Source organism: Bidens hawaiensis, unplaced genomic scaffold, assembly GCF_021521415.1.
Source record: "Bidens hawaiensis isolate Kalapana, Puna unplaced genomic scaffold, B.hawaiensis_p1.1 tig00022925_1, whole genome shotgun sequence".
Classification (NCBI taxonomy): domain Eukaryota; kingdom Viridiplantae; phylum Streptophyta; class Magnoliopsida; order Asterales; family Asteraceae; genus Bidens; species Bidens hawaiensis.
In genome coordinates, this window is record NW_027493589.1 from 197,785 (window position 1) to 225,606 (window position 27,822).

The following is a 27,822-nucleotide window of genomic DNA, read 5'->3' on the forward strand; positions in this document are numbered from 1 at the left end:
AAAATAAATAAAGTAAAATTCCACCTTAATTAAATATAAGTTAAGTACTTGAGATGGTAATCATAAGCATAACCATCCCTCAATCGACGATTTTATTCTTATATAGACACAAGTTAAAATTGTTGCTAGTTAAAGAAAACTTTATAAAACAAACATTTAACGAAATGAACTAAAAATAAACAATAAAATTTTAAGTGTTAGGTTGGTTACTACAAAGAAAAAATTAAAAAAATATACACAACAAACCTCTAACTAATGAACATAAACAAACGATCGTATACAAACAGAAATGAACATATTATCGAATGTTCGCGATTTCAAACGAACGAACAAAACCTGTCATAGTTATGTTCATCTATCAAAATCGAATTTCATTGCTCTATTCACATATCGAAATTTAACTGTTTTGTACTTTACATCATCTTTCTTTATCGAAATTTAATTGTTTTGTACTTTACATCATCTTTCTTTAACAACTACTTTTTACATTCATTCAACCTCCCTTGATCCGTAAACGTCTCAAAACCGACATTATCACCCCGACGCGACCTATCTTTCTTACTCGCACGCGGTTCTTCCTCATCCACGCACACCCGCCATATCTTAACCGACCTATCTAAACTACCACTATACACCGTCCACGACCGCTCCCCAACCCCATCACACCGACTCATCTCCACCGCCAAACACTTAACCGGCCCGCTATGTCCCCTCAAAACACGCACACATTTATGTTGCGTTTCGTCCTCTCTCCGCCACACGCAAATATTTGTATCCGCGGACCCACTTATTACCAAACTCCCCACTACCGCCAAACACAAAACCGCGGAATTATGACACCTCAAAACCCTACTGCCCGAGGACAACAACTTTTCCCGCTCCCAATAATGCAACAACCCGTCAGATAAACCCGCATACACCACGGACCCCGACGGGTCCACCACCAATGACGTCACCGCACAATCCTTACTCAATAAATTCCTAACTAAAGAATGCTTCGTTCTCTTCCCCGGAACCTCCCTCCGCCACACCTTCACCGCCCCATCCGCCGACCCGGAAAACAAAAAATCCCCAAACCCCGCCACGACCGCGTTCACCGCGTCATCGTGAGCCGGAATCGACTCCAAACATTTGAAACTCGATACTCTCCACACCTTAATCGTCTTATCCCACGACCCCGAATACAAAAGCGAACGGTCTTCGGTCAACCCGAGACTCGAAATCACATCAAAATGTTTAATCCAAATCGCGCGATGGTTCCTCCACACCTCGGTATAATTCTTCGGCTTTATCGCCTTCTCAACAATCGAAGACAAATTCGGTAACGTCCCTATTTTTTTATACACGCTCGGGTCCTTACCCGACGCGTGCCAAACCCTAATTTTACCGTCCCGATGACCCGTGAAGATTTTATCATCCGCTATTACAATCGACTTAACCAACCCGCTAGTCGATTTAAACCCCGCGAATTCTTTACGATTCTTCCACACGCGGATGTTCTTGCTATCGGATCCGGTGTATAACGTGTCTTCGATTGCAGCTAACGAATACACAGAGCCTTCTTCACGGACAATAGAAGCTAATAAACCCGTGTAGTTTGAATACGAATATGAATCGGGAGCGGGTTGTGGTTGTTCGTGACACGACCATTGCGAATCCGCTACGGGTGATGTTTGTATGGAACTTGTTTGTTCGGATAATGGAGGTGAATATGAATCCCATGAATAATTTAACATGGTGGATTCAATGATGTTATGCTACATTGTTGTTATTGGTATACAAATCTAAAGGTGATTTTTGCAAATGATTTGATGGATAATAATATCTAGCATTGGATTTTTATGGTGGTTATGGTAGTTGTTGATTCCCGCGTGATAACAATAATATGAATACTTTTGTATTTCTTTTTCTTTCTTGTTTTAATAAAAAGTCACAATAAGAGTAAATTACGGTTTTCGTCCTTTTAGTCTGTTTAAATTTGCGGTTTTAGTCTAATAGTGTTTTAAATTTGTGATTTTCGTCTCTGTGGTTTCATTTCACTTGCAATTAAACCGATCTCACTAACCCCGTTAAATTTGGTCATTAAACTCATCATTGTGCCCCTCATGTGAAGGGCAGTTTGGTCCTTTTTTTCCTAAATGCACCTCAGCCCCTCACGTGAGGGAGCTTGCGTATTAGGGTTTGGGATTTATTTATGGAGAAAAAGGACAAAAGTACCCTTTACTTGAGGGGCACACTGATAGGTTTAACGACCAAACCTAACGGGATTAGTGGGGTCAGGTTTAATTGCAATTGAAATGAAATAACAGGGACGAAAATCACAAATTTAAAACTATTGGACTAAAACCGCATATTTCGACAAACCACAAGGACGAAAACCACAGTTTACTCTAAAAAAAATAATAGTAATGAACAAAATAACCTTTTTAATCAATACCATTCCTTAAACAACCCTCTAAACCAAAAATACCCAAAATGGCCATTTTTAAAAATATCTAGTCCAACAAATTAGAACTACCATTCAACAGATTTATCCAACACCCATTCATTTTTTAATCAACAACATCTAGACACGTATACACTTTAACGGATGGTCATGAATCTATTCCATCGGGCTTATCTATTCTGTCAGGCCTTCATATCTATTCCGTTGGACTTCATATCAACAAAAACTTTAACAAGAAAATGATAACTTGAAGTTTCAACCATGTTCATTACAACTCTAAATTTTCAAAAACTTGAAGTTTCAACCATGTTCATTGTATAAAAACATATACAATGTAGAATCTATCTGTTTCTTGTTGATATAAAAATTGTAGCAAGCATCTTACTTACATTTATCATCCTTCATTACCATTAACAAAGAATCAAAAAACGTTAAAAACCGAACTTGTTAATACATTTCATCCTATTTCATAACTTTTTACCGCTCGGGTAATATTATATTTAGTCGTCTATAAAACTAAACCTGGTTTGTTCATCTGTGCTCAACAAAATATTTTTACAAGTCCAACCTAGTCCAATCATCTTTTCATGCAGCAACTCCATATCTTCTCTTGCGGACTGCTTGCAATCTTTCGCTAGTTTTAACCAGTCCTGATTTGAAACATCGCAGTCTTCCAAAAACTTGGTCTTTTGTTGTAACCGCTCACGGATATAGCATGCCTGTACCACAAACATATTCCAAAGGTGGTTATTATTATGCAAATCGAATAAATATCATCTTTTTTAATGCTTGGATAAATAAAGGGCGTAAACAAGCCAAGACGCTAGTGAGCTACTCGAGATCGACTCGGCAAAAGTTTGAAACGAGTTTAAGCCTAAAAAATAAGCTTGTTTAAATAAATGGGCCCGAACCGTCTCACTAACCTCAACGAGCCAATTAATCATATAATTTTCATTTAATATACTAGATATATATTTACAAAATTATTATTATTATTATTAATATATAGAGTAACGATAAGAATAGCAAATATTATTAAATAATAAACAAATAATAATAATAGTAATAATAATAATAATAATAATAAACGAGCAAAGATCGAGCTTCAGAAATAGAGATGAATCGAGACGATCTTGAGCTCGGGCTCAAGCTCTCATAAGCTAAATGAGCTTGAGCCTAAAAATAAGTTTATTTAATAAACGAGCCCGAGCCTAAGCGTCACTTATCGAGTTGCTCGCAAACCTAAACAAGCCTATTATTTATATAGACTTTGTTTAATATATTAAATATATATTTTTGTAATAATAAATTATTACATTTAAAATTATCGTAAAAAAACTAGATAATGCATATTATGGTATATACTTATATATACAAAATATAATTAAAATATATGACCAAAATACTCAAAAATGTATTTAAATTTAATAATAAAATATATAATTAAGCCGAGCTTGAGCTTGCAAAACTACTCACGAGCCGAGCACAAGCCCATTTAATATAAACTTATTTATATACACTTTGTTTAATATATTAAATATATATTTTTGTAATAATAAATTATTACATTTAAAATTATCGTAAAAAACTAGATAATGCATATTATGTTATATACTTATATATACAAAATATATACAAAATATATGACCAAAATACTCAAAAATGTATTTAAATTAATTAATAAATTATAATTAAGCCGAGCCTGAGCTTGAAAAACTATTGACGAACCAAGCACAAGCTTTAGAAAAAAAGCTCGAAACAAGCCAAGCTCGAGTTCTTGTAAGTTAAACAAACCGAGCTCAAGCCTAGACAAGTTTGGGCTCGGCTCGTTTACACCCCTATAATGTGATGTTTTGTGAGTTTAAAGATAGTTTTGAACCTGTAAAAGACCCATGATGATATATGTGGTGCTTGCACCTTCACGTAAACAAACAAGAATACCCTGCGATTCGGTTCTTTGAAATCCGTGAAAGCAGACCTCCGTGCATACAAAGTAAAAATCGTCTTTACATAAAGATTGCATCGCCATCATTGATACCTTCGGCATCTGGCTTCTAGGATTCAAGCCACCAATCCTTATAGGCCATTTTATTCTCCCTAAAATTAAAAAATTAACACTTTAACGTTCTAAACCAGCTTAACGTCACATCTTTATAGTCACAAATGACAAAACTAACCTTTCGGTATGAAATTAATTCCTTCCCGTTTACTTATTTCTGCTGGTGACGGGACATATTGATATTGAATCCATGTATCTATAATCATCTCTAACCTATCCTAAACATCAAACTTAGAAAATAAGATACTGGTTTACTAAACAATAAACATATGTTATAAAAGCTTCTAGTGATTGAAAGTTTGAAACTTTGTCTAACCTTAGTTAATGTTTGCAAATGTACGTGTTTCAAGCTCTGATATATTCCATAAAGATCAACGGCTGTGAAAATCGGGCATACAACAAAAGGCAAACTTGCTTGTAATCTATTGAAATAAAGAAGAGTTATTTTAAGTCAAAATGTGAACTTTTTAAAAGGGTTTTGAAGTTAATAAATGTTTGGTGTTGAACACGATTACACGAACCTTTGATTGTTTTTTAATATGATATTTAAGGCTGCGGCCAGCATAAGACCGAGGTTGTCAAAGCACACTGTTTGAATCTATAACAAGAAATATGTTAATGATATGTAAATGCTAAGAATGAGGAAAGCCACAAGTGAAATGTGAATCAACCTGTGCCTTCGCGGAAACTTCACCAAGGTTATCTGCCACTGCAAAGCTTCGATGCACAGCCGTCTGCCAGTTCAAATAATAAATTAAACTTTCTAATAAATCCAATAGATTCAATAAAACAAGCATTTCATTGGATTACACAAGGTTCTCGATAAGATAATTTTCTATGATAAATTCAAGCGTACATACACACACATACATATATATATACATGGATTTCTTTGAAACTCCAAATAATCTAAGAGCTTCAAAACTCCTGACAACCAATCATTTTTTTTTATATTTATATTATTAGAGGGTAGTTTTGTCATTTATAATATGTAATTTTGTAATTTTGTCATTTAAAGTCAAATATGATAAAAAAAATGTGATTATGTATATGTGTAATAAGCAATTTATATATGTTTAATAACCAATTTATATATATGTAATCATAAAATTACATATAATAAATGACAAAACTACCGTCATATAATAAAGTATATAAAATAAATGAATAATTTGATTGGTTGTTAGGAGTTTTGAAGTTCTTAAACTATTTGGAAATTCTGAAATGATCCTGATCCTACACACACACATATATGTATATTCAAAGTTTAAAAAAATACTTCTTTTAAATCATTAAATATAAGAAAACAAGAACCTCAATGGACATCACTAGAAAGGGTCTCATTATCATCATTTTCTATGTTAATATATCATACACACACACAGGACGTTTGCAAGAACCGCATAAATACTTGTACTTATTGTTTTAAGTGTAACACATTTGACAATTATGTAACAGCTTATCTATCAAGCACTACATGCAACTGTATTATATGGTTCTCACCATAGTTGTTAAAATCGAGCGCCTTTTGCGCTTAAGCGCATTTAAAGCGCCAGGCGCATTAAATGCGACTTGCATGACTCAGATATTTAAAGCGCCATTAATATTATCCCAACTTCCCATGCATGTTAAATATCATTTAAACAACATTTTCCTATTCTCTAAGAGTACCTATAAATCCACTATTAAAGCACCTCAATCTTTTCCCAAATTTCCCATGCGTATTAAATATCATTTGACTTCAGTTACTAAATGATTAAAATATTCAGAATTTGTAATTAGGTTTTAGTTTTTTAATTTTTGGAAATCTGGATATTATGATAACTGTGTTAATGGATCTAATTGTTGTTCTTGACAGTTAAAATGAATGCTTTTTGAGTTGTTGAATTACTGGATATTATGACATATGTGTTAATGATTAGGTTTTTCTAATTATTAAGACGTACTTCATGTTTTGGATTTTGGTTGTTCTATGAACTATTTCAAGAATGAATGCATGTTTTCTTATTAAGATGTTCTATTTTAGTTAAAAAATTTGTTATTTTAATGTGCGCTTTTTTTTTAAACCAGGCGCTTTTTTTGCGCTTATCGCCTGGACGCTAGGCCCAGCCTCAACGCTTTCGAGCGCTTACCGCATTTGATAACTATGGTTCTCACAGTGTTCTACTTAAAAGTGGTTACATATTGAAGCATTTAGAAGTGGAAAGATTTAACTTACACCGGTTGCAAGGTAACACGCAAGGCTAATCTGCTTAGCAATATTAGCTATTGATGCAAGAAGCAAAAAGTATTGTGGAAAAGCAGGAGTCATCAACTCAACTCCAATGCTCAAGCTAAAAACAACCGATGTCGAGAACCTAACCCTCTTCAATCAAATAAAAATAACATCAAATTTTTCATACAACTTACACCACATTTCAAAAAAAAATTTTAATTGTTTTCAAATACCTTTAAATTTGTATCAAAAGCTGATGCAAGGCTGGCCGTATAGATACACCTACTTAACCGCCCAAGACCGTCTTTCAACACCCAATTTAGCGCTGCTGCAGATGGAAGCGAACGCGCATATCCGATTCCAATAGCCCTGAACATTGCCTAATATCAAACCCATATTTATTAGTCAATTATGACGCTTTTATTCATACAATTAGAAGCATATGGATCCTGACATCAATTCTGTTACACTTTCACTAGAAAATCTTGTGTTTTGACATCAATTTTGATACATTTGCACTAAAAAAATATTGTGTTCCGACATCAATTTTGTTACATTTGCAATAAATTATAGTGTTCTAACATCAATTGTGTTACTTTGCACTAAAAATATTGTATTTTAACATCAATTATGTTATATTTGCACTAATAAATTTTGTGTCTCGACATCAATTTTGTTACACGTGCACTAATTGTGTTTTGGCATCAACTTTGTTGCATGCACAAAGAAACATTGTGTTTTGACTTTTAAAAAGAATTTTGTTGCATTTGCACAAATAAATTTTGTGTCTTGACAACAATTTTGCTACATGCACAAATAAATTTTGTGTCTTGATATCATTTTTGTTACATGCACAAAGACATATTGTCTTTTGACATCAATTTTGTTACATGCACTAAAAAATACAGTCTTTTAGCATCAGTCTTGTTACATTTACACTAAAAAATACAGTCTTTTAGCATCAATCTTGTTTTGACATTGATTTTGTTACATTTGCACTAAAAAATATTGTGTTTTTACATCAATTTGTTACATTTGCACTAAAAAAATATTGTGTTTTTGACATCAATTTCGTTACATCTGCTAAAAAATGTATTTTGACATCAATTTTGTTACAGTTTGACTAAAAAAGTGTTTTGACATCCAGTCTGTTACATGCACTAACAAATAATGTGGTTTGACATCAACTTGTTACAATTTCACTAATATATTTTGTGTTTTGACATTAACTTTCTTACATTTGCACAAATAAATTTTATCCCTTGACATCAATTATTGCTACATGCCCTATAAAATATTGCCTTTTGACATCAAATTTGTTACATGCACTACTTTTGTCATTAATTTAGTTACATTTACACTAAAAAACACAATCGTTTAACATCAATCTTGTTACATCTACACTAAAAAAAACTATTACATTCCAAATCAATTTCAGATTAACATCATCATACCTGTGTACCAAGAACCTAAAGTTCAGAACTAAACACCCCATGCAAACACTTTCATTTCACATACTCCAAATAACTCTCATCAATTTTGTTAAATGCACTAAAAATATTGTGTTTTGACATCAATTTTGCTACATGCACTAAGAAATACTTTGTTTTGACATCAATTTTGTTACATGCACTAAAAATATAATCTTTTAACATCAATCTTGTAACATTTACACTAAAAAACACAATCTTTTAGTTTCAATCTTGTTACTACAGTGTAGTAACTACACTAAAAAACTATTATATTCTAACTCAATTGAAGATTAATATAATAATATCATACCTGTGTAGCAAGCACTTGAAGTGCAGAACTAAACACCCTATGCAAACACTTCCACTTCACATACTCCAAATAACTCTCATTAACTTCTCTCGGAACCAACAAATTCCTCAATAATCTCCAAACCCCATCTCCCAAACCACCAAACGTACTCACCGAACCCCGCTTTCGGTCAATCGAAACCAAGTTCAAGTCTTTACCGTCCCAAATGTACCTAGAAACACCATCCGACCGTTTAATTACAACTGGAAGCATCTTTGGTGAAGTGGGTTCGAGCTGGAATTCGAATTGGAGTGGTGTTTGTAATGAATTTGGGGGTTTTAGGATGGTTTTGGAACAGGGGTTTTGTTTAATTGGAGTAAATGGTTGGAATTTGTGGTGGGTTTGCCATTTGATTGATGGGTTTGAAGTGGGTATGTGAAAATTGGATTGCATGAGAGTGAATTTGAAGAGAGTTTGAAGATTTGTGGATTAGGGTTTAAGGGGTTTCATGGATGGCTTTTCGGTGATGAAGAAGAATCTATGTTTTTTTGAGAGAGGAAATAATATTATTATATAATTCAGAGAATCTAAATATATGTGTAACCGGGTGACCAAATGACTAAAGGTCGCTATAAGTTAGTTCGACCCAGTCTTATTGAACTCTTAAACATATTCAAATTATCTTTAGTTTTTGGAAAACACACCCATCTAAAAAGTTCATTGGTGATAAAACTCGGACGCCCTCAAGATCGAACTAGATATCTCACACTTCTTTCCACTACTTCACATCCCCAAGAGAATCTAACTTTTATCCTTGGACTTAATCGAAAGTCAAAACCAAATATATAGAATTAACCGATAACTGAAACCGACTATCACACAATCAATTGGTATGAAGTTTCCAATAACCAATGCATTTGGTTATAGTATGATTTGAGAGTGAACTGACTTAAGCATGTTTCTAATTAGCGGTGTAGTATTTTGTGTCATGCAACTTTGTGACGTATTAGATAATACAGGAACCTAACACACTTTTGGTTCGAATATTGTGGTGTAAATGAGCTGAGATGAGCATGAACTCAGCCACGGAATGTTTTCTTCATTCTCAAATTCGTTTCATTTCAACGTCACATCACCACCCTTCATTTTTTTATTTTAAAACAAACATCAGTTGTTATTGTTCTAACTTTTTTTAATTTTATAATATAAACAAGATTACCTAGGTTTAAAACAATTACTTAATATTCAATAATAAGTAAGTTAAAACTTTTTATTGATAAAAAAACATTAAAATATGCGATGTCGATTGGTTTGATCGGGGGTGGGGGGTTGTCACGGCTCGGGGTTAGTTGGTTTTCTTTGGCTACACCACCACCAATCCCTCATATTGGATTTTCGGTATGTAGTATGGGAAATTACCGAATGAAAAGTGTTGACAACCCGAAGAACACACAAGTAAAATATTAGATGTCAATTGGTTTGATCGGGTAGTTCATGGAACACCCCAAGTACTCCTACGTTCAAACCTAAACACAACCCCATAAACCTCAAACCCATTAAGTTAAACATCATCACAAGTTCACAACACCAAAAGTAACTTGGTGATCATAGATTCATATTCATATACAAACTGGTACAATATATATCACAAACCACACACAAAAGATTGTAACACACTACACCCAAAAGGCCAAAATCATACCCAAAAACAGTTGGATCATAACACATTACACCCAAAACTAAAGCCATCTACAGTTCTACACCAACTTTCTCGAACCGTTTCATCATGCCTTAGAGATGGTGACCTTCATGACCTTTTCAACAGCACTTATCAACTCACACTCACAAACATCACCAACACCCAAACGATTCTCGTCGCTAAATTTCTTCCAGTTTTGACCACATAACTTCCCAAAAGACTCGAACACCATGCAATCAACTTCACCCCATCTTCCCCCATGTGACGTCTCAAGAACACACTTTGCACGCTTGTTATAACCAGTCAAATACCTTCTACAAAATTTAACCGGTACGTACTGCAACAATATAATAATTATAATAATAAGTAATAATAATCATAAAAATGACAAAAGAATTAATAATAATGCGCTTTTATTATTTTTTATAACGACGGAAATTTAGTAAGCACGAACTAGCAACACAACACAAAACAAAACAATTACATGAATAAGTTTTTAAAAAAAATATTTTGTTATTATTATTTTCAAAATGACATCTTATTCTTCATTTTTTTATTAATATTACTATTATTATAGTTATTATTAGTATTAACAATAATAACAATACTTATAATAATAACAATAATTGTTATAAACAAGATATGTAATACCTCATATAACTGTATTTGACAGTTACTTTTTTTTTACACGTATGTATATGTACATTATGGATATTGTGAATTATTCTTCTCGATCAATATATAAATATTCTTTGTTAATATCAATAACAACATGAAAATAGTAAATATTAATAAGATGTCGCTCCTAAACAACAACAACAATAATAATAATAATAATAATAATAATAATAATAATAATAAATCAACAACCCCAAACTAAGAACTATTACCAGCCATGAAGATTGCAAGTAAGAATCTCTAACAGTCACCGAGAAACACCTGCTATCCGGTTGATACTCGACTATTTGTTTACTCGATTCGGGAATATCAGGTCGAAATTTACACACTTCTTCATATCTCGGGTTAAATATTTTAACATGAGAAATAGATTTGCCAAGATGTTTAAAACGTAACATATGTCCAAACTTCAAATAATAATATTCACTAAACTCCAACCAGCCTTTCTGCAACCAAACCTTACCGTCACCGGTGACCGTCCACCCCACCGGCCAAACCTTGTCGTCGGAAACTATTAACAACACGGGGTTTAATAATATTTGGTTTCGGTTGTCTTTGATGAACTGTTTGGGTATTTTCTGTATTAAAAGTTTATAACATAAGTGTTAATGGTGATATAAAAGGAGTGCTGAAAATATATGAGGAACACTTACGAGACTGGTTTGGTCGGAGGTGATGAATCTGACGAAGTGACGTGGATTCCGGTGTGGCGGCATTGTGACGGCGGAGGAGAGTGATGATGATGAGATAGGATGCACGTAATGGGTGTCAGATGACGAAATGGTTGTACTTTAGACTTTTGAGTTTGAAGTGACACATATATATATATGGTTGTATAATTATTTATTATCATATTATGTATTTTAAGTTGAAATAATTAGATTTGAGAATTTTTTATTTTTAACCTATCAAACTTTTTAAATTTGAAGAACTTCTTTATCTTATTTGGGCCGAATTATATCAATTTAATGGATTCACAATGACTTTAGAGTTTGAATTGAACGTTTGCCGGTCATCATGTCATAACTGTGATCTCGTTTTTTATTGAGGTCAACAACACTTCATAAAATTATCCAATGAATCAAGATGACCTCGTTTTTTATTGATAAAAATCGGGGCAATGTGTTCCTTAGATGGGATTATGGTGTAGTTTTATATGTATTGGAATCTGGTCATTCACTATAAGTCGTTAAGCATGCATGACCTGATGGTTAAATCACCCAACTTATAATTGACAAATTTGTAGGTTCAATAATTCCTGCTAGATGCACAACAATTTGGTGTGATATGTAATAGTACGTAGTCACTTTTATAAATGCTCAGAGTACTCATTGTAACATTCTAACTTTTTGCTAGTTTGTTATATATTCCTAACACGACCAAGCGTAGTGAAAGCATTGTGGGGATGTTTGTTTTGGCCCGCGTTTCCCCACCACCACTATGGATGGTCTAATAATATGTTTGCCAATATTAATTTATTTACAAAACATTATTTTGCAAAATTCCCATTATCTACATCGATCAATCAGTCTGGCTATACTATTACATTTTCGTTAAAGTTACAAAATTAGTAAACATTATATATTCTATAGGTTTTTATCAAAATAAGTCATATAATAAGTTGGTTGTGGCTCAATGGTAGAGACTCACTTTACAAGTGAGAGGTAGGGGATCAAACCTCACTACCACCAACTTATATGGGAGATATGAGGGATGACCCTGGCTTGCCAGGGTTCGAGTCCTGATCTCACCCGGTTTTACCGGCTCCTCGCGGTCGTGCCGTTTGGCGGGCGTGGGGGTCGGGTTTTATCCGGTGAATCCCTCAACAGGTGGACCGCTAGGGGTTCCGTCCGTCCGGACTAGTGGCCGACTCGGGCTACCTTTAGCCAATGAGGGCCGCTTACGGGGTACCCGGCGTTACTTAGTTGGCCGTTCAAAAAAAAAAATAAGTAACATAAATTTTTATATTGCATCAAAACTATAGATATAGTAACATCACCATTGATAGTCTATTTCAATAAATAAAACAAACTCCAATTTAAACCCTCCAATCATGTACATATAGAACAAGACATAAAGATTATTACTGTAGGAAACTAAAAGTCACAATAATCCAATCATCAAAATGAATTTCAAGAAACAAGGCAAAGCTTCCTTCTTCAAGATATTACTCAGAGACTCCATAGACCGTCTAGTCAGTCATCTTTATCAGTTATCACACACACACACACACACACACACACACTATTTTGTTTCTTGTTAATTCACACACATTCAAACATTGGTTATATATCTTGTTTTGCAGCCATTACCACTTGCATTTGCCAAGAAATACTTAGAAAACAGTAACATCAAGAAACAAAAAGTTATTCTCAAGACCAAATCTGGTTTTAAATGGAGTGTTAAATACTCAAAGATCAAAGACAAATACTACTTCATGGATGGATGGTTAAAGTTCATGAAAGACAATGGTCTGCATGTGGGTATGTTTCTCGTGTTTTGGAGTCTGGCGTCTCGTTCTTCGACTCGGGTGTTTCAAGTTTATGTCTATGAACCCAATGGTTGTCTTAAAGAACCGGCTGCCTCTAATGCATGTGCAAGTAATCGTAAGCGAAAGATACCCGTTGTTAAACTAGAAGAAGGAGATGATGATTCATCGAAAAATATGCACAAGATCATGACGAGGGTTTTAAGGAAATCTAACTATTCTGTAATGGTAAGTACATGTTTTTAAATCATCTCTAAACCTATAGCATATACTATATATTGGTCACACGAGTCGTTTGATTTTGTTAATTATCAGATCTATGTTTTATATATATGAAGTTACTAACTGTATAATTTGTACCTCATATGACCCGTATTAGTTACTAGACCGTCTGATGCATATATTGACAACTTAGATGTTTGTATAAGGCTGTTCTTAACGTTGCAACTCATTTTTCCCACATACAAATATATTGACAACTTAGATGTTTGTATAAGGCTGTTCTTAACGTTGCAACTCATTTTTCCCACATACAAATATATTGACAACTTAGATGTTTGTATAAGACTGTTCTTAACGTTGCAACTCATTTTTCCCACATACATATATATTGACTGTTGACAACTTAGATATTTGTATAAGGCTGTTCTTAAAATTGCAAATCATTTTTCCCACATACAGACACATCAAATTTTTTACCCATTTTTATATAAACACATATTTACCTACGACACACCATACCCAATTTTACCTTACTTATTAATAAAATTTATTTATTTGTGACCGAGACAAGAAATAATAATTAGATTAATTAAATGACGGGCAGCCGTTCATGGTTATGTGTGGAAGCTGATCATGAAAGCCAGGTCACCACATCGTGCGGTTGCGTTGCAAATAGTGGTAGACCTTAGTTTATCCTTAGGGAGGGGATAAGGAGGCTTAACACCAGTTTTAAAGAAAGATGTTGATCGGGTTTTTCACATACAAATAACACTAAAAAATAAGATGGGTGGCCATGCATCCCTGGTTATTTTGCTCTAGGAAATGATAAGCAATGTTTAGATATATATATGAGTAATATTTTTATTTGGAGAAGGGATTAAAGATTGAAGCCTTTACTTATGACAGCCGATGAAGAATAGTTTCGCTGAAGCTGCGGGAATCAGCGGCTACCGCAGCGTGCAGCTGAGGAACGACAAGGGAATGAAATGGGACGTTAAGCTAATTACTTTTATGCATGGACGACAGAAGATCATGAGGATGGGCGGAGGGTGGTGTGCTTTTAGGAAAGATAACAAGATAAATGTCGGAAACATATGTGAGTTTTACCATTTTGAATTGAACTTGCTTCATGTTCGGGTGCTTAGTGCCGAAGAAGGGAACATTGTGTAACCAAAGTCGATCTAATCGAAGTCAAAGGGTAATGGTCGTTGGTCAAAGCCTTCTCATTGTGCTCTTCTTTTGGGTTTTGGTTTTAACTATTTTGAACCCATGTTAACTTTGATTTATGTAGTTTAAATGGTTATCTTATTGTTTTGAACATTATGAGATCTCTCATCTATCTTGGTGATCAGACATTGAAGAGGTAGGTCCCAGCAGAGCCCAGTTGGACCCGCAAGACTCACCTCAAAGAGGGACGTCTGCGCAGTTGAACCCGCAAGACTCACCTTCAAGGACGTCTGCGCAAAGACTAAACTCGCAAGACTCACCTTGAAGATGGACGTCTGCGCAAAAACCAACTGGATCCGCAAGACCCACCATGCTCAGAGACGTGACGTCCTTACGCGCAGTACGCAAGCTGTTCCCGCAGGAAAAGCCTCCCAATGGTCTACGTACTCCGCGTGTTCTCGCAGCAACGGATACTAGCCATCAGGGAAGGCTACCCGCGCAGCAAGGCTACACGCACAAGGCACTAACTCTTAAATAATTCAGTAATGTCACCTGAAGAAGGAGTGAGCAAGCCGGGAATACTCCCGCACAAAGCCGGGAAAACTCCCGCCCAAATGAGCCAGTCCGTACGCTACTGGAGGACCTTTTGTACTGTACCTGCCAAGGTATAGTACAAAAGATCTGACCAAAGCAGCGACAGCTCGCTGACAACAGTACGACGAGCAGCACGCTCTACTACTTTATGTCACTATCAGCCGCTGCCTACTCACCAACCCCTGTCGGGGCACGTCCATAGCCTGCAGTTGGTGGAAAAGGAATAGTACACAGCCGGCCTGGTCACTATCAGCCGCTGCCTACTCACCAACCATCAGCATGGCACGTGCGTAGCCCACAGTTGGTAGAACAGGAATACTATTCAGCCGGCTGTACCTGCTTGGAAACCTACCTTCGGCTATAAATACTCCAACACCTTGGAACGGTATCATTATCTTATATCTCCATATATTATCTGATATCTGCTCTAGACATTTCTCTTAATATACACTTATATTCAAGAGCAATCTAGTCTGATTCTCACGCCGGAGGGTGGTCACAAGGAGGTACCCCCCCCCCCTTCTCAGTGACGAGCTCACGGTGTCTGTTTTGCAGGTCATCGGAAGAATAACCATCTTGCCGGATACAACCCTCGTGGGAAACATCTATTTAACCCCCAGATTATCCGTAATCTGCCGGGGGTCGATTAGTGTTTCTTCATTGGCACCATCCGTGCATAAAAGCTAGAACTTATTCTTAGTTTTTTCAAACTTCTGGAAAGATGGTTAACGTTACTCCGGTCCCAAGGCCAGCGAGTGACCAAGAAACCCCGGTAACCACAACCCCAGCTACTGGGAGGAACACCGGCGAATACACAAATTTTACGAACACTACCCCGGTTACTCAAGCCGGGGCAAGTGCAGTAAATTTTACGAACACTACCCCGGTTACCCAAGCTGGGGCAAGTGCAGTAAACAATCATCCCCTGGGATTCATTAATACCCAGGTGGAAAGACAACAGACGAGGCTCCCCCGCCAAACACTTGATCAAGTTAAAGCGTGGGCGGAAGCACGACAAAGGGAATTCCAGGCTGAGTTGGATGAACGCTTACTTTCACTCCAACAGGCTGACGAATTCGGTACTCGACAACAGCTCAACATGAGCAATGAGTGCGAGTACTGGGATGATCAGGAGGAATCCGACAGCGACGCAAACCCTCGCCATAGGGCGAAAGGGAAGCGTAAGGTAACGGACTTCCAACCGAGAAGGAATTTTGGAGAAACTTTCAAACCAAAAAACGCGGGTAGAAACCCACGTGACTTCTCCAAAGCCTTTAGACCAACTATTGCAAATGCGGGAACGTCCAAGTTTGCAAGGGACATTGCGGAAGCAATCGCCCCGAAGAATGCCAAGCAGATGCCCAACATCGGCACTTATGATGGTATATCCGACACAGACGATCATTTGAACAGATTCATAGCGGGGGCAACCGTCAGCAACTGGACGGAACCCACGTGGTGTTATATGTTCCAGATGACGTTGGTTGGAGCGGCTAGAGCGTGGTTTGACCGTCTACCGGTCCACCACATCTACGATTGGGCAGACTTCCAACAGAAGTTCAGCCAACACTTCAGTCAACAAAGAAAGTACACTGAAGAGCAATGGACGATCCTCAACTGCATCCGAGAGGAAGATGAATCTTTGCTAGACTTCATCACTCGCTTCAACTCAAAGAAGCTGAGTCTGAGCGCTATTAGCGAAGATCTTGTTCGCGCTGCTTTCATCCAGGGCGCGAAAGATCCAGAGCTCATCCGCACCTTAACGGGTAAAGACGGCATGCCATCCACATGGGATGCCATCATGACAACAGCTAATTAGAGGAATTAGAGGAATTCCAGCAGAGGTTTGAGCATTGACAGGGCGAGGGTTAAATAATTTTTTACCTGGCCGCGTGGCGCTCAGTATCTCATGGCCCGGCGGGTAGACCTCCACAAACCGATCCGCAGTTTGCTCAAGGATGGGCAACTCATTCTCGTCAAGAGCACGAGTACCCAACCGAGCGGGACCACCGCTCTCCCGCGGCTGCAGGAGAGACTGCAAGTTGTTCCCCTTTGAAAATAAACAGAAACAGTTAGAAGAAAAACCCTAAATCGGCAAAAAGATATGAAGCATACCGTAAGGGATAGAGTTCAAACCGTATTCGAGGACGATGGGAATCTGTGGCGCCTCTGCCCCAGCATCCTTCCACACCCGGCTCATCCCGAGCATAACCATCCCGGACTCCGCAAAGCGGTAAACCGGAGTCTGGATCCGGGAAATCTTGGAAAACCATTCCGCCTCCTGGTAGTTGGAGGCGTGAAGGCTCGGAAGTGCTCTCCCGTTCTTGAATGTCATCGCTATGGGGACGACACGGGCAGAGATGTAGAAGAACTCCCGCTTCCAAGACCGAAGACTGCGCTCGGTAGCACAGATCTTCAAACCCTTGATCCGGGTGACCAAGGTGTACCAGCCTTGGATGCACCTCCATGAGTAGAAGGTCATCAGGCGGTCGACATGGGGCTCCACACCCAGAATGAGACACCCATTCAAAATGGCGGATCTTGGCGATCGCCATTGGGTGTACCTCTGTCAGGTGCACACCGTGTCTTTCCAAAACACGGTATACAAACTTCGTCAATGGGAACCTGAGATTCCCATAGACGAAGAACGCAGCATATACCCCTATCTTGCCTTTGGGGGCATCGTACACCGTCTGATGAGGCCCAGGAAACTCAGGCTCGAAAGGCTCGAGCATGAACTTCCTGACGATGTACTGATAAGCGTCGACGAAAAGAGCACACTGGTACTCATCAGCAGTACTCTTGTCATCCTTGTCCGACGTGGACGAAGGATTCTCGAGGTATACATCAGACTTCTCGACAGTAACCTCAGGATCATGAGTAGAAGACATGTCTTGGATGTAAAGAAGAACGATTTCAAAAGAATGATCGACAGAAAAGTTAGAGTATTCGCCGGAAATCGTTTAGAAGAAGAAAAGTGAAACTATGAGTTGAGATGCATCCTCTCCTCCCTTTATATACTCATCGCAATGAATGCGATGAATTTAATGCGGAAGAGAGAGGAAAACGCAGGTGCAATGAAACTATGACACGTGGAAAAAGCAAGCTGGCAACAGCTGTTGACAGGACGTGCGCCGTAAACTTCACACCCACCCGCCCGAAAACTCGCGCCCACGCGCCTGAAAAAGCGTCTGGAACGACCATATACTGTCACGTCGCCATAACTTCCTGCACGTCCTGAAACTGTCAGAAGAAACCGTCGGACGACGTTTCAACACTTTGGACTGTTCTTATCCTTTCACCAACTCTTCGAATTTCAAAAAGATTCAAAAAGATTCAAAAGTAAGAGGAATTACACCCCCTTACCTTGGTAACCAAGTAACCGTAAGACATGTGCGGGTACAGTGTCAAGGCAAAACCCTTCACATACTTAGCATCTGCAGGGAATTGAAGCCAAGAATACCTCGGCAACCAAGTAACTATAAGACGGGTGCGGGTACAGTGTCAAGGCAAAACCCTTCACATACTTAGCACCCGCAGGGAATTGAAGCCAGGAATACCTTGGAAGTAAAGTAACTATAAGACGAGTGCGGGTACAGTGTCAAGGCGAAACCCTTCACATACTTAGCACTCCGCAGGGAATTGAAACCAAGAAGGATCTTCTGGGCCATGCTTGCGGAAACGGAAATAACATCCCCGCATAGCGGGAACGTCGAGAACTAGATTGTTTGAAGCTCCAAGATGGAATTGGTTGTTTAACATAATTGATCACTATGTTTAAAACTACCAAAACCTCATGGAGAATCTACACAACTGGAACTCAACGCTCCTGACTTGCGAGGAGGTTACAGACCTACCCGCATCATACCCAAAGATCAAGCAGAAAAGTCGGGAATTTCTGCACGTGACATTAGGACTTCCGCGGGAAGAATCCCCATGGAAAACCTTAAAACTAAACCCTTTTCAAAACCCCTTGCTTAAGTCCAAAAGTTCACCTCACTTATTAGCAATTCATGAGAAGAACATTGGACTGGGGGGACTTGAAGAGGTAGGTCCCAGCAGAGCCCAGTTGGACCCGCAAGACTCACCTCAAAGAGGGACGTCTGCGCAGTTGGACTCGCAAGACTCACCTTCAAGGACGTCTGCGCAAAGACTAAACTCGCAAGACTCACCTTGAAGAGGGACGTCTGCGCAAAAACCAACTGGATCCGCAGGACCCACCATGCTCAGAGACGTGACGTCCTTAAGCGCAGTACGCAAGCTATTCCCGCAGGAAAAGCCTCCCAATGGTCGACGTACTCCGCCTGTTTCCGCAGCAACGGATACTATCCATCAGGGAAGGCTACCCGCGCAGCAAGGCTACACGCACAAGACACTAACTCTTAAATAATTCAGTAATGTCACCTGAAGAAGGAGTGAGCAAGCCGGGAATACTCCCGCACAAAGCCGGGAAAACTCCCGCCCAAATGAGCCAGTCCGTACGCTACTGGAGGACCTTTTGTACTGTACCTGCCAAGGTATAGTACAAAAGATCTGACCAAAGCAGCGACAGCTCGCTGACAACAGTACGACGAGCAGCACGCTCTACTACTTTATGTCACTATCAGCCGCTGCCTACTCACCAACCCCTGTCGGGGCACGTCCATAGCCTGCAGTTGGTGGAATAGGAATAGTACACAGCCGGCCTGGTCACTATCAGCCGCTGCCTACCCACCAACCATCAGCATGGCACGTGCGTAGCCCACAGTTGGTAGAACAGGAATACTATTCAGCCGGCTGTACCTGCTTGGAAACCTACCTTCGGCTATAAATACTCCAACACCTTGGAACGGTATCATTATCTTATATCTCCATATATTATCTGATATCTGCTCTAGACATTTCTCTTAATATACACTTATATTCAAGAGCAATCTAGTCTGATTCTCACACCGGAGGGTGGTCACAAGGAGGTACCCCCCCCCCTTCTCAGTGACGAGCTCACGGTGTCTGTTTTGCAGGTCATCGGAAGAATAACCATCTTGCCGGATACAACCCTCGTGGGAAACATCTATTTAACCCCCAGATTATCCGTAATCTGCCCGAGGTCGATTAGTGTTTCTTCAGACATGTTAGGAAAATATGTAAGGCAGGTATCTTAATAGACTTTTAACAATGACCCAAACACCAATAGATGGTTTGGTACTAAAAAAGTTTTTGATGGGACTAGAGTGTCAAAGAAATTGGAATCTTTGGATTTGGAATGTGTTCCTCCAATGTTTTGGTTGGCATCAGTGTTGTAGTAAACAAGTAATCGCTAGTCGATTGATGATCAAGGTGGGGACTAGCGATTATTTATGATTAACTGATATAACGAGGCCTTAACCATGTTTGGCAAAACGCAATAAAATGCCTTAGAGCATCCTTGGTGGGACGTTTTTCATTATGTTTATTATATCCGGCCATCAATAAAATTATATACGTTTAATTACAACGACTAAATATGATATATTAACCAAAAAAAAACCAAAAATATCATTTTGCTGAGTTCCCATTATTATCTACATTAATCTGGTTTACTATTACATTTTGTTTTATGTTACAAAAGTAGTAAACATTATATATGTTGGTTTTTATCAAAATAAGTCACTTTAAATTATTATTTTGAATCAAAACTATAGATGTAAACATATGAACTATGAACTAAACATTCAAGTCCCGATCGTTAATCAAACAAAAATTAAACGACTAACTCTCGTTTATATTAATAAGAAAATATAATTCAAAAAGCTGAATACAACTCGCAAACTATAACTCGGTTTGACTCTTGATGAACCTTAATTTGGTTGCATCTAAATGACCCCTGTCTCAATTACATATCGTGCATATCTCTAGACGAACCCTAACTTGGTTGTATCGCACACATTCTCTTTATGTCTAACCATAACTCGATTTATATAAACTAACATAATTTGCTAGGCAATACATTATCAATTATAATTACAAATCATTTAGAAAAAATAACCGACTAGCTATGACCTATTTGTCAATATTAATTTCTCAAATTCACCGACTTATAACTTAAAGTGTGAAATTATATCCAACAAGCATTACTATTGATGATGTTTTTCAATAAATAAAGCAAAAAATTCTAATAATATAAAAAATTATTTCACTTTCATTTTAAACCCTATAGTAATAATGTTACTACATTGTTACATATATATAGCTAGCTAGAACAAGATGTAAGAATAATATATAATAATATATATTTATATATGACCATTATAATTATTTATATTATAATATATCAAAATATAAAATATACCTTATTATATATTAGTTTAGTAATTGTTGATGGGCTATATTACCTAAAATTAACTAATAAAGGGTTTCCCCTTGGGTGTATATATATAGAGATAAATATTAACATCATAACCTAATCACACATACATAACAATTTTGTGTGCCTCCTCTCTCTTCTAAACCGGGTTTCCTCTCAAGAACCCTAACCATCCTTAACTACAAATCTTAAAGGGGAACTCGATCAAGATGACAAGCATGTCGACTACATCATACCTAAAGGGTAATTCTTTTATCATTTAAAATGCTATTAACTTGTATCTAATGAGTATTCTATGGTCCGCGGTCTTAAAGAGATCCGTTCATATATACTTAATATGATTTCAATAAAATATGTCCTTTAAGTTTATTATGGAATCTGGACGTTAATGGAATCAAATCAAGTCTAACATATATATGATGGATTCCCACGTCATGTACGTCATTGAAACTTCTCTTGTATTTTCCTAGAGATATTAAAGATCAGTGGGAGCCTTAAGTGTCTCAATCATAACTTACAAGATTTGCAAGAGGTGGAGGAGTGAAAACTTGATATTGTCTTAATTACACATCTTGTACAAGACACTGCTCCATCACAATACTATTTCATCAAAACTTATCTCTGTAGAATTTACTACTACTATTACAAAAGTTTCGGTGTTTCTTAAATGTGAACATACTCCGATTTCTTACTGAAATAATCCTCACAAGAGAAACTACGACGACTTACATCATTAACTCGCTTTCTGTTAGAATTTATTGGTCTTTAAATATTGACCATAAGCATGCTAATTTCCTAAAGGTTTTTAAAGTCAGTGGGAGCGGTGAAAGTCCTTATAATGACTTGTTAAAAGTACAAGAGGCGGGGGGAAGAGAGTCATTAAATTTTACTCCAAATTTAACACCAATTACACCTCTTGTACATCATACTGCACCAACTCTTACCCACTTAGAATCCTGAAAATGATAGCAACCTAACTAAGAGCTAATCCATAAAACTGAGACTTTTAAAATTACCAAATAATCAACTCAGGAGGCCATCTAGGTTTTAAATCCTACTAACACTGATGATTATGTAACCTCCTTAACTAAAATTGAAATGGATGTTGGAAAGTTCAATGATCCTACCCCTTATAATTAAACCATTAGCATCAATCATAATTGACTCCATAAGTCAGGATAACGTTTTGAGATTTGGTTGAATCACCTTAGAGTGTTCATAACTAAACTAAATCCCAATACGAAACGTTAAGACCATAAGAAGCACGATTGATTGTTAAAGGTTATATTCAAGGATAAACCAATTATCAAAGAATCTTCTTACATATATTACAAAAGATTTCTTTAAGGGTCATATTGTTCTAGTAGCTTATAATAGTTAAGAGCTACATTAGATGAACATTAAAACAACTTTCCCTAACAATCGGCTTACATATTTATATGTTCATAAAACAACCTAAAAGTTATAAAGTGAAGGTCAAAGAACATTAGTCTATAAGTCAATAAAATCTATATATGGGTTAATGCAAACATCAAAATGTGATGAAATCTTTATGCAATTATTTTCATCAAAAACCAAGTGGATTAATGTACCTACCTCAAAATGAGTGGGAGCAACTAAAAACATATTTGTCCTTATATAGATGACATTCTTTTGACAATATATGCTACATAAGTTAAAGCATTGTTAACACATACTTTGATATTATAGATCTCAGAGATATTCTTTACACATGTAACAAACAGTATTGCTCTACTTTAGAGGATAATAGGAACACATAGATTATTTTCTTATGCTTCATTAAGTAGAAGCCTTATATAAGTTCAAGTCTATACTCGCTTAGATATTATTCAAAATTGCAACATACTAGATATGTCTAGATTAATGTAAAGCATCTAAAAGAGTACTAAGATATCTTTAAAAGAAACGAAAGACTTAATTTAAAAGAAGAAGAATTCAAACCGGTAAATTACTCTAAACTTTGTCATATTCAGAAATAATAAAATGTAATTTTCGGGATATATTCTTATGTCAGTAGACAAATCTATCTCATGGAGGAGTCATAATGAACTGATAACAACGACCTAACTCATAACGACATAATATATTGATTAATTACAACGCTGTTGTCAATAAATGTTGTTGAACATTTATTAGTGGACTCATAAGTTTTATTAAACTCCATATAAATTATATATTGAAGACTTATTGTGATAAAGTCAGCTACCATGTTTTCTCAAACAATAACAGTTCGAGAGGTGCTGCATTAAAATTCAATATGAAATTAATTATTCGTTTATAAACAAATTGAGGAATCTATATTTTCGTATCGAGTACATTCATGATATACTTAAGGATCCGATAACTAAAAGTCTCACCCATAAATATTATGAAAGCGCTTATAATAATGACGGGTTATTGATGACTATGCACAACTACATATCATACTATGAATGATTAACTATTAAATTTCCTCATCAGTTTTGATTTTGTACGTCTCTTAATATGTTCTGCATGCATAACGACATATTGACGAATTAATATACAAATCAAACGTTCTGAAGGGCTTACTTGAAAATTTTGATCATAACTACTTAGGTTTTAAATAAGGACTACAGTATGATTAATGGGGGTCTTGAGATGATGTTCAATTCAATGACTGTATTTCTCTACTCTAGTTTAAGTTTAAAACTAAAATGAGTGTTAACTCCTGATCAGGCTTATCTAATACTCATGATAAATAATTACTCGGCCAAGTGGAAGAATGTAAGAATAATATATAATAATATATATTTATATATGGCCATTATAATCATTTATATTATAATAGATTAAAATATAAAATATACCTTATTATATATTAGTTTGGTAATTGGGGTCATATTACCTATAATTAACTAATAAAGGGTTTCCCCTTGGGTGTATATATAGAGAGATAAATATTAACATCATAACCTAATCACACACACATAACAATTTTGTGTGCCTCCTCTCTCTTCTAAACCGGGTTTCCTCTCAAGAACCCTAACCATCCTTAACTACAAATCCTAAAGGAGAACTCGATCAAGATGACAAGCATGTCGACTACATCATACCCTGCTGCGGTTACTACTCTTCATGCTGTAACAGGTTCATAGGTTTAATATTTATCATGTTTTATATTACTTACATGAAGAATTGATCAACACAAACAGAAAGATCCTGCTGGAAGCCAAAGGTCACAACTCACATTTACATTGATCAAAATGAATTTCAAGAATCAAGGCAAAGCTTCATTCTTCAAGATATTACTCAGGGACTCCATAGACCTTCTTGTCAGTCATCTTTAATTATTTATCAGTTATCACACACATACACACCATTTTATTTCTTGTTAATTCACACACATTCAACCATTGGTTACATATCTTGTTTTGCAGCCATTACCACCAGCATTTGCCAAAAAAACACTTAGAAAACAGTAACATCAAGAAACAAAAAGTTATTCTCAAGACCAAATCTGGTTTTAAATGGAGTGTTAAATACTCAAAGATCAAAGACAAATACTACTTCATGGATGGATGGTTAAAGTTCATGCAAGACAATGGTCTTCAGATTGGTGTGTTTCTCGTGTTTTGGAGTCTGGCGTCTCGTTCTTCGACTTGGGTGTTTCGAGTTTTTGTATACGAACCCAACGGTTGTCTTAAAGAACCGAATGTGGGTGATAGTAATCGAAAGAGGAAGTTACCCGTCGTTAAATTAGAAGGCACAAGCGAAGATAATTTGTCGGATAACATGCAACATAAGATGACGAGGGTTTTCATGAAATCTCACAAAATTGTAATGGTAAGTGCAAGGTATGTTTTGAAATCATATCATAGCGTCACATTATACGGGGTTGTATGATAGAAAAAAAAATGTCACATGAGCTTTTTGATTTTGTCAAAGAGCAAATCAGTTATTCTTTTTGGTAAAAATAAGTAGTAAAAAAATTAAAATTAATTGAAGTTACAAATGGTATAATTTTTGCACAATTGCACCTCATATGACCATATGGTCATTTTCTCCATGTAACATGACCCTTAGGCCATATGTAATGGGCTACAAATCTGGGCGAACAGGGGGCGCGAACACCGCCCCCTCGGGCGACAAAATGGGCGATAGGGGGGGGGGAGTCTTTCTCGCCTGCTTGTTGAAGAGTGACGATGACGTGGTTATCAGTTATTGGTGGGAGGGGCGCTTTGGGGGCTACAACATCGCCCCGTGGGCTACATATCTCTCATTTTTGCCACCTGTCAAAAAAACGTCCCATTTTGTAGCCCACTACACATAGCCTTAGAGTGAACGTAGTGGGTGACAAATCTGGAAAGTTTTGGGTGGTAAAGGGGCTACAACACCAAAGGGGGGGTATAGATATGCCGCCGGATGTGTGATGAAAATAATAATAAAAAATTATGAAGGAGGGCGACAACATCACTCCACCCCTAAAATGAAAATCATCCATCTGCTGACGTGGCATCATATGTCGAAAATCCCTATATTTTATAGCTCTCCACTACACATAGCCTTATTAGTCACAAGGTTGTATGACACATTGATATGTTATTGATATTTGTTTGGATAATGTGTTAGTTGTGTTTGTTTGGTTCTACGGAATGATGAGTAATGTTTTTATTTGGAGAAGTGATGATAGGTTGAAACTTTTACTATTGACAGCCGATGCTGAGCAGTTTCGTCAAAGCTACGGGAATCAGTGGCTACAGCAGCGTGCGGCTGAGGAACGACAAGGGAAGGACATGGGGCGTTAAGCTATTTACTTATACGTATGGAACGTATCAAGTCACAAAGATGGGTGCACGATGGGGTGATTTTACAAAAGATAACAAGATAAAAGTCGGAAACATATGTGAGTTTTACCATGTTAAATCAAACTTGCTTTGCGTTCGGGTGCTGAGAGCCGAAGAAGGGTACATGGTGTAACTAATTAAAGTCGATGTAATCGAACTCAAAGGGTAATGGTTGTTCACTGTCTTCATATTTTTGTATTATGGTTATAACTTTAGGAATCATGTGTATATTTTGAACCATCTTAACGTTGTAATATTGTGTGTGTAATTTATTTTGCTAATGAAGTTAAAAATTGCTATTGATATACTAATGTTGTAATGGCTTAATGTGAAGTGTAAACAAAGTAAATAAAACACGTTTTAAGTAGCGAAGCGAGGGTAAGCGCCTCCCTAGTTATACGAATCAAGGTTGCAAAAGTTGTTAGACGGCCAACTGGGGAGTTGGGTGTACTCAGAGAGTACTCGGACATAGTAAATATAAAGCATATTAATTTTTGGATATTATATATATGTCGAATATCATTTGTTTACTAGGTGAATATCAATATAAATAAAAGAAATACATTCTTAAATAATAAAATATTCTAAAAATTACTAATCATTAGTTAAAAAAACGACATTTGTTTTTGGGAAAATTCTCAAAATTGCACTTTTAGGAGAGATAAATTGAAAAATAGCCATAAATTTCAAGATATTCCCAAAATACCCATCAAATTTGGACTGGTGAGACGAGATCTGGAAAAATCCCCAGGCCAATAAAATTCAGACAAGTGTCAAAATCCGACGGGTTTTTTAAAAATATTGGGGGACCAGTCCATATTTCCTATTAAAAGTTCTTGAAATAAAACAGTCTTTTCCGACTGTCTTTTAATGTTTCCTAACGGGTCCCCACAACTTTTAAAAACATGGGAAAATGTGCCTTCAAATTCAGTCTTTCAAGACGTATTTAGGGTGAATTTGTTCCAAGAAGACGAGTTTGTAGTTTATTTCTTATGTGTTTAAATTTAGTCTAGACCTTCAAAATATATTTATATTCCATCTATACCGACAATATAGTATGAGATTCCGTCTATTCCGACACTTCATACCACCCTAAACCATCCTCTCATACCACTCTAAACCTTATCCATAACCTCCACTTGATCACCCCTCTTAAACTTCATGATTTGATTCAAGAGTTAGAATTTGATGAAAATATGTGAATAAATTATTAAGTATTGATGAAGATGATAGATATAATGAAAATATGGAAGGACAACTAAGAATATACTACATACTCGTCTCCTTCGTACAAATTTTAAAGATTCGTATCTTGAAATACAAAATGAAATGACACATTTTTCCA

The 27,822-nt window shown here is 36.7% G+C and overlaps 3 protein-coding genes and 1 pseudogene across 4 annotated transcripts; 1 reads left to right on the forward strand and 3 right to left on the reverse strand.

Annotated features, from left to right (window-relative positions):
- Positions 1–342: 342 nt before the first annotated feature.
- On the reverse strand, positions 343–1,892 carry LOC143566595 (protein JINGUBANG pseudogene; annotated as a pseudogene). Its single transcript, XR_013141261.1, has 2 exons — positions 454–1,892; positions 343–411 (listed from the first exon to the last, which is right to left on the reverse strand). The product of XR_013141261.1 is annotated as a protein JINGUBANG pseudogene (transcript).
- Positions 1,893–2,799: 907 nt separating this feature from the next.
- On the reverse strand, positions 2,800–9,010 carry LOC143566596 (protein root UVB sensitive 4-like). Its single transcript, XM_077053253.1, has 9 exons — positions 8,503–9,010; positions 6,954–7,100; positions 6,724–6,870; positions 5,177–5,239; positions 5,027–5,103; positions 4,822–4,927; positions 4,624–4,723; positions 4,326–4,543; positions 2,800–3,165 (listed from the first exon to the last, which is right to left on the reverse strand). Exons 1-9 carry the CDS (start codon positions 8,932–8,934, stop codon positions 2,947–2,949), a joined length of 1,509 nt encoding a protein of 502 aa, XP_076909368.1. The 5' UTR covers positions 8,935–9,010; the 3' UTR covers positions 2,800–2,946.
- A 1,079-nt stretch (positions 9,011–10,089) lies between these two features.
- LOC143566597 (B3 domain-containing protein REM5-like) lies at positions 10,090–11,639 on the reverse strand. Its single transcript, XM_077053254.1, has 3 exons — positions 11,512–11,639; positions 11,071–11,436; positions 10,090–10,517 (listed from the first exon to the last, which is right to left on the reverse strand). The coding sequence occupies exons 1-3, from the start codon at positions 11,572–11,574 to the stop codon at positions 10,266–10,268; spliced, it is 681 nt and encodes a 226-aa protein (XP_076909369.1). The 5' UTR covers positions 11,575–11,639; the 3' UTR covers positions 10,090–10,265.
- A 1,344-nt stretch (positions 11,640–12,983) lies between these two features.
- LOC143566608 (putative B3 domain-containing protein REM15) lies at positions 12,984–26,610 on the forward strand. Its single transcript, XM_077053262.1, has 3 exons — positions 12,984–13,052; positions 13,164–13,574; positions 26,347–26,610. Exons 1-3 carry the CDS (start codon positions 12,984–12,986, stop codon positions 26,608–26,610), a joined length of 744 nt encoding a protein of 247 aa, XP_076909377.1.
- Positions 26,611–27,822: the final 1,212 nt, after the last annotated feature.